Below are 8,039 nucleotides of genomic sequence, written 5' to 3'. Positions count from 1 at the left end.
ACAGTTGAAAGCACAAATTCTGAAAGTAAGAATAGGACTGAAGAGCCAAACACACCAAAATCCCCAGTGAAGGTGACAATAATGTTGAAACAAGAATGAACTATTTCAGTAATTCTGTGATGCTCACAAAGTGCCCTTGCTCTCCTTGTATAATTGGAGAAAGTAACAGCTAGGATGTTAAAACTTTCAGATACTATTAACTGAAAGTTTTCAGGCATGAGGTGTATACTATGCCACCTACATTCTGCAACTTGCTACTTCACTGATACCGTATAGTCCCATATTGTTCAAAGGATAGTCTGGGAGAAGCCAAGACAGTGTCCTGAAAAAAATTAAGTGATTTAATATACTGTCTCCCATATCCATATCCCCATTTCTCCAGCATGTTGGTGGAAAGCCAAGCATGTAAGCTTTTGTTGATGTGTTTGCCATGACCATTGAGTTTCATAATTTAAATTAGATATGCAACCACATTGTTGTATATTGTTTTTTTTAAACCCATGTTTTAGGACAAGAATTATTATATATAATTTAGTTTGGCTTGAATGTAATTTAAAACTCCAATAATTACATTTACTTGTCAATGTGGTATTTAGAGGTTGGTGGTTTTCATCACATTTTTACTACTCTTCAACGTTAACTTATTGAAGTTTCCCTTCCTGAAAAAGATAGAGCGGTTTTTAACAAACCACATTTTTTTTACACCCTAGTTTATCAAGGTAAAATCCTTTAAAGAGTAATAGAAATTTGCCCATAACTTTGATTCTAAAAAGCCACATAGTCAAATAGAAGCTTAATAATTTTTTTTAAAAAATGCTCTCCACAGAGGAATCTTTAAAAAAAATCAGTTTATTAATGTTTAAAAGTTGATAAAGCTATGTGCAAAATGATCCACAAAAGTCAGAAACCTATTAAATACTATTTTTTAAAAGACATTTCTCAGTTTAATTGCACTGAAAACCATACTAAAGAGACAGCAATATATTTTTTTTGTAACATTTATACACATCTTTAATTGACTATTTAATGAACAGCTGTATTGAAAAACTTCTGGTATTCCCTATCAGTTAAAGTAATGCTTTAATGGCACAAGAAGGTTGTATTTTCTGAGGAAATACATGTTCAACGGTGTTAACACAAGTTAGAAAAATCCAATAAAATGCTGAAACAAATACATTCAAAAATCACGGAAAGTACTTTTAACACAACAAAATACAACCATCCTGTTGGTTGAACTAATTCACAACAACACTCTGAAATAAACATCAACAAAGTGCCAAAGACAGATGTTGTATTTGTTAGACAGATTCATTAAGAAATCTCTCTCGGTTTACAGTCACCCCACCCCCCACCCCCCCCAGTCAGTTTTCACCTGGTTTTGCTAGTTTGTTTCTCCTATGACACAAAGGATCCTGCCTGATACCATTTAGATAAGTTGGACTTCCTTATGCAGATTTCAGCCACAATGGATACCATGCTATAATACATTTCCTTGTAAAGTTGTTAAAAGAAAAAAAATCAAAGTGACTTTAACCAAATTCCAAAAAACTGATCCAGCTTACATGGAAACTTTGGCCTCGGGAAATAAAATTGCTTTATATCTCCAAACCATCTCCTCCATTCCTCACAGTTTACCTCCTGGACACAGCCTACCTACTACAAACCATCAAGAAATGGACCATGCCACAACCCCAGCTGTGATGAACGCCAGGTAGTTCAAATATAAAGTAACAGAATTTTGAGGACGGGTGTGAAGGCGAAGGGAGGGTGGGATATGCAGAGCATACCCAGAGAAACAGAACTGCACACAATCCCTTGGGCTGGAAAGTAAGGTGAAAGAAAACATCTCCTCAAAGCTCCCGACAGACGCTTTCACACTGGGACGTTAGTCTTCCAGGAGGGGCCAAATGAACCCTTCAGGAGCTTGACGATGCTAGACCTTTGGCTCAGTGCAAAATCAAAGCTCCAGGGCGGGGGGGTTAGGAAATAGATTCCAGACGAGGACCTGATCTCCACCCTTCCCAGTGCATTGTTCACAGGAACTAACCCACCAACACCCCGGCACCACCAGGCTGCTCTTACTACGCCCGCCCTCCCTCTGACTCCCAGCAGCTCCTCCCTGGCAGCAGTCGAGACGGAGATTTTTTTTTTTTTTTCCAAACACTGGGTGGTGGGTGACCACGCAAGAATTCTCCCCGTGGGTCGGCAGCGCTCAGTTTTAGGAAGAAGAGTTGACATTTCCAGAGGACATAATGGTCTCTGGGTTGTCCCCATCGTCCTTCTGCGGGTGGGAGGAGTTGTCCGACTTACTGCGGCTGAATTCCATGCCCGCAATGATGGGTCGCTTGAATTTGCCCGCGGAGTCCCCGCTGGGGCACTTGCAGCAGGACAGGATCCGGATGAAGGCCCGGCGCATCTCCTTGTTGGTCAGAGTATAAATGATGGGGTTGGTGCCGGAGTTGAGCACTGCCAGCACCAGAAAGTACTCGGCTCTGAAGAGGATGTCGCAGGTCTTCACCTTGCAGCCCACGTCCAGCAGGAGCAGGATGAAGAGGGGCGCCCAGCAGGCGATGAAGACGCTCAGGACGATAATCACGGTCTTGAGCAGCGCCAGCGACTTCTCCGAGCTGCGGCTGGCCTTAGACGTGTTCTTGCGGAAGGTCAGACGGCGGCTCCGAGTCCTGACCAAGGAGTAGATCCGGCAGTAGAGGATGACGATGGCGAGTAGGAGCAGAGTGAAGACAGTGGTGCAGAAGAGGATATAGTGCTTGTGGTAGAGCGGCAGGACGGTGGAGCAGTTGTACAGCACGCTGATGCAGTTCCAGCCCATGATGGGCAGGCCACCCAGGATGAGGGAGATGACCCAGCAGGCACTAATCAGCAGGAAGGAGCGGAAGCTGTTGCTCCCATTGTGGAGTTTCATTTTCAGCATTGTGATATAGCGCTCGATGGCGATGGCTAGGAGGCTGAACACGGAGGCAGACAAGGCCACAAACATACTCCCTTCCCGCAGAAACCATTGGGCGGGGGTGAGCTTGTAGGTGGTGGCGCCAGACAAGAGCAGGTTGGCTGTGTAGGCCACTCCTGCCAACAGGTCTGAGAGGGCCAGGTTGCCAATAAAATAGTACATAGGTCGGTGGAACTTCTTGGTTTTCCAAATGGTCAGCAAGACAAAGATGTTCTCTAGGATGATAAAACAGCAGATGAGAATGAACACCACCGAGCTCAGTTTAATGCCATTCTCCTTGTCCGCGCCGATATTCAGCTTTCCTGTGTAGTTATAATGCCGGACGATAATGTCATAGTTGACATAGTCGGAGACAGGACTGCGGAGGGCCTTCACCAGCGGGACGCTGGTAGACCCCATGGTGCACAGTGTCTCCAGGAATCCGGGGGTGGCGCTTCTCCAGAAGAACGCTAGAGGGCGAGGCCGAGCGAGCCTTCACTTGCTCCGGAAGGTGGTTCTGTCCGAGAAATCCAGGCTTTTTGTGTCGCTTTGCCCTGGTTGGAGAGGGCCTCGGAAACCGCAGCTTTAAACAAGTCACAAAGAGGAGAGAGTCAGGGAAAAAGCCACAGCACACTGGCATAATTCATTCTAGCTAAGGCATTGCTCCAGTTTTGTCGTGGATTTGTTTTAAGGAAACTTGGAGGAAGCGCAGAGTGGGATTAAAAAAAAAAAAAAAAAACAAATTCACATTTCTTGCCAAAGGGGGGGGGCGGGGAGGGCAGGGGAGGGAGAAAGAACAAAAATTTACCCAAACTGAAAACTCCAAATCGACACGATGAAAATTCTCCTGTGTCACATCCAAATGGAAATGGGAAAACTAGAGAAGTGAGCCCCATAACACCTCTCCCGCCCTCTCACCGCTCCCCCAACTCCAACCCCCTCCAGGTTTCCAGCTTGGAGGTTCTCTGAAGCGTTGGCCCGCTCACCAGCGGGTTCACCACCAGCTCTTGGTCTCACCTCGGAAGAGACCCAACCGCTAATATGAGGGTGGAGACGCACACCACCTCTGCTTGCCACCACCACCCAGCTAAAAGAGCTGAGAACCACCTCCTAATTGCCTTGCAAGACATTAGATTTGCACGAAAATCATTTGACAGAGTAAGTCATTCTTTGGGCTCTATTAATAACTCTCTAGGAACAGGTGTGCTCAGGGTCCGAGGGGTGTGGGCAGCCAAGCCCGCCCCGGCCTTGCGGTAAACAGGAAAGCTTACGCTTCTGTGAAGCAACTGACTTTTCTTAATTTCTTCTTCTAGGTTTTTTTTTTTTTTTCTGGTAAGCCAGTGCAAGAAAATATAAAGGTATTCAGTGAAAATCGTTCATAAGAGATTGCAATAAATCCCAGGAATTTAGTACATTCATTGATTGTATAGGGAGTATGTTTAGTTACTGTGGGTTTGGCCAAAACACACACAGGCACACACACAAAAGAGAGAAGTTATACTACTAATGATAACGATACATGCCACTACATTCCTAATTCCAAGTTCAAAGCTTCTGTCCAGAAACATAAATGTACGTCTGGTGCGTTGCTGAACGAGAGCCGGCTGTTTCATTTACTGCCCTCTCCCAACATGTTGCCGCCTCTCTTAGAACTACAAAGTGTGGAGGGAATGAAACAGGGCACTGGTCAGCAGAAGTCTACTTGTAATGTTTCAAGATAACGCAGCAATGTGAAAGAAGTGGAGTAATAGAGACAGCAGTTCCCGGGATAGCAGAGGCTGCTCGCGTCCAGAAGCTCTGCATTTCTCCCATCTAATTCCGCACCCTGCTCGCCGGCAGTGCAAGTTTAAGCCTTTACCCCACCTCCCATATTCTTTTGTCTATAGGATTTCCAAATATAAGCGCCTTCCCTCCCTCTGCGACCAACCGCAGCTTTCACTATCCCCTACCCGTGGTCGGGTTTACAACTGGACTTAACCCTTTTCCGAACTTCATAAATCACAAGTGCCCCAAGAACAATTCGATCGGGTTGGGCTCCTTAGCAGCCCAGGGATGAATGTTTCCAGCGCCCAGAGATGGATGTTTTAAAAGGTTTTGGGTTTGGGTTTTTTGTTGTTGGTTTTTGTTTTTGTTTTTTCATTTTTTTGTTTGTTTGTTTTTGCTTCGTTCGGGTTTAAAAATTCCTTTCTAACACTGAAGACCTCCTGCAGCGGCGGTCCCCCGCGCCCCCGGCCCGCGCTGGCAAGGCGCGCAGTCCCCTACCTCGCTCAGGCAGGACGAAGTTGCGTTGGGAAAGCTCCAGGTCTCCACTGCGCGCTCGGCATCTTGCTGCTGCCCCGGGACTGACTGCGACGCTCTCCAAACTTACTCGAGTCGGGGTCCCCTCCCTCCGCAGCCGCACACTCCAATGGCCAGCTCTGCTCCCCTCGGCCAGCGCCGGCCCGCTAGCTGAAGTCGCCGAGCGCCCCGCTGAGGCTGGGTGGCTTCTGTAGGAAGAGGCGGGGAGGGGTTAATATCTCAACCCCCACGCCCTCCGCCAGCGGCTGGGGGCCTCCGGATCTCGCCTGCAGAGACTCACTGTCCAGGAAAGATCTGGGGCAGAAACGCGCGCGCGCACGCACACACACACACACGCACACACACACTCCTCCCCCACAGGCAACCGAAAAAAAAAAAGAAAGAAAGAAAGAAAGAAAAAGAAAACAGAGAAGGGACGGAGGCTGGTGCCCCCTGGATTCTGGTGCATAAATCACGGCCCTAGCCCTGCTGTCCTCCACTCCCGGAGACCATTCTCCCAAGTCTTACAAAAGAGAGGAGGTAGGGAGCCTTTGGAAACTTCCCTCCTGAAAAGTCTTAGCGGGCAGAGAACACCCCGGCGTCTCTCAGCGCACCTCTCTGGTCCCCTAGACGCTGGAGTCCTTGGTTGGATCGGAGTCCGGAGACTTTGGCGGGGCGCGCCTGCGGCCGCTTCTGCGCAGGCAGAGAAAACCTGGGCGAGACCCCGAGAGTCCCGGCCGCTCTCTGGGGAGGAGAAGCTGGCAAGGGGCTGCAAGAGACACGGAGGAGATACGCAGCAGCCTAGAAGGGAGAATGGCCCCGGAGGTTCCTTTACGTCTCCCCACCCCCATCCCGAGGCTGCCCTGAAACTTGCGGTCTGAGGGGCAGAAAGTGGCTTAACCCGGACTCGCGGTGAGATGGGCCAGCGCCTGGCGAGACGTTGGGTGGGGGTTTCCCTTATTCAACCGGGCGCAAAGTCAGCCGTGTGTCCCAGATTCTGGCCAGTGGGAGACCTCTGGGGACATGGGCAGCTGCTGGGGCCTGAGAGATTTAAAAAGCTTGGGCAGCACAAAACTTTCCAAAAGGGAAGAGCCGCTGGGCCCAGCCAACCTAGTCTGAGGCCGGTGCCCTTCTCTCCCTTTCTACTCGGGAGAACTTAGAGGCCCCCACACCTCAAAGCTCCCAACACGCCCACTCTTTTCTTTCTCTTAGACGCTACTTGAGAAGGTGAGACTAGAGGCGGCCTTGGTCAGCTCCGCCTCAATGACAAGCTCAGAGCACTTCTGCCCTGCCCTGCTGCGACACAGATTTCCACCCAGTCCCTGGTCGCACTGGCTTCCCATCCTGGCAGATGTGAACGCAAAACTTCTCCGTGTGCAGTTTCAATTGATAGACACACCCTGTACCTGAATGACTCAGAAGGAGGCTAAATGAATAAACAGACCCCGGCTTCTGGGATCTTATGAGTTCGCAAAAGAAGAAATCAAACGACAGTTAAAATCAAGTTCACAGCTGCCTGAAAGTCTTCATCAACGGAGTTGCAGCCGGCACATAGCCACAAAGTCAGCAACAGTATATGCATGCAACATAGAAACTAAGATAACGATCCTCTAGACTCTAGAATAGATGGGCTCTGATTGGGCTTGAGGACTTATTTAAAAGAAGAGGTGGGTACTTGGCCTAAGGTGGGTACTTGGCAAAATCCACCCCACCCACTAATTTATGAGTTCTTTAAGGGAAAGGAATTAAAGTGAATTGCACACCAAAACTCTTATCTATCATGGTAGATTATCTAACTTAAGCAAGCATTGTTGGTCATTTTATTGATGAGAGAGATGTCACTCAGCTTAAGTCACTAGATATCCCAGCTAGTATGTGGTAGAGCTGGGTTCCACAACTTAATGCCATGTCTCCCAGATGTCACGACCCCCAGTTCAAACACCTTCAGTCAATAAATAGTTAAGGAACTGAAGTGTGTGTTCCCCAAAGGGAAGCAAACCTCTAGCTTTAAAATTTTTAAATTGTGCTAATTTCTTTCTTTTTTTTTTTAAGATTTTATTTATTTGACACACACAGAGAGAGAGAGAGACAGCGAGAGAGGGAACATAAGCAGGGGGAGTGGGAGAGGGAGAAGCAGGCTTCCCGCAGAGCAGGGAGCCCAATGGGGGGCTCGATCCCAGGACCCTGGGATCATGACCTGAGCTGAAGGCAGACGCTCAATGGCTGAGCCACCCAGGCGCCCCAAATTGTGCTAATTTCTTGACTATTTATATGTCTAAAATGTATACAAATATAGGCTAATAATGTCCTTTCAAAACCACTTATTTCCTGACTATGCAAGTCTACAAAACGTATACAAAAGTTACACTAATAAATGTCTTTTTTTCACCATGAAGCATTTTCTTTTTTGCCGAAACGTTTCATTAAATTTCTTTTTATTAAATTATTAAATATTACATTATTTATTAAAATAAATATATTTCTATTTTTACCACCTTTTAAATTAGCAAGACTTTTTTTTAAAGAGTATTTTTTTTTGAGATTTCTTTATTTGAGAGAGAGAGCGAGCACAGTACATTTGTTACAGTTGATGGGCCTACACTGACACATCATCATCCATAGTCCATAGTTTATGTTATGGTTCAGTCTCGGTGTTGTACATTCTATGGGTTTGGACAAATGTATAATGACATGTATCCATGATTATGGTATCATGCAGAACATTTTTAATGCCCTAAAAAATCCTCTGTGTTCTGCCTATTTATGCCTCCCCTCCCCTATGAATGTCTTTATTAAAACCACTGATTTCCTGACT

The 8,039-nt window shown here is 46.9% G+C and overlaps 1 protein-coding gene across 1 annotated transcript; it reads right to left on the bottom strand.

The window, feature by feature from the left end:
* Nucleotides 1–844: 844 nt before the first annotated feature.
* Nucleotides 845–5,929, bottom strand: S1PR1 (sphingosine-1-phosphate receptor 1). Its single transcript, XM_021690058.2, has 3 exons — nucleotides 5,839–5,929; nucleotides 5,210–5,433; nucleotides 845–3,530 (listed from the first exon to the last, which is right to left on the bottom strand). Exon 3 carries the CDS (start codon nucleotides 3,365–3,367, stop codon nucleotides 2,219–2,221), a length of 1,149 nt encoding a protein of 382 aa, XP_021545733.1. The 5' UTR covers nucleotides 3,368–3,530; nucleotides 5,210–5,433; nucleotides 5,839–5,929; the 3' UTR covers nucleotides 845–2,218.
* Nucleotides 5,930–8,039: the final 2,110 nt, after the last annotated feature.

The sequence above is a fragment of the Neomonachus schauinslandi genome, chromosome 4 (genome assembly GCF_002201575.2).
Source record: "Neomonachus schauinslandi chromosome 4, ASM220157v2, whole genome shotgun sequence".
NCBI lineage: Eukaryota > Metazoa > Chordata > Mammalia > Carnivora > Phocidae > Neomonachus > Neomonachus schauinslandi.
This window is presented reverse-complemented; position numbering and strand designations above follow the sequence as displayed.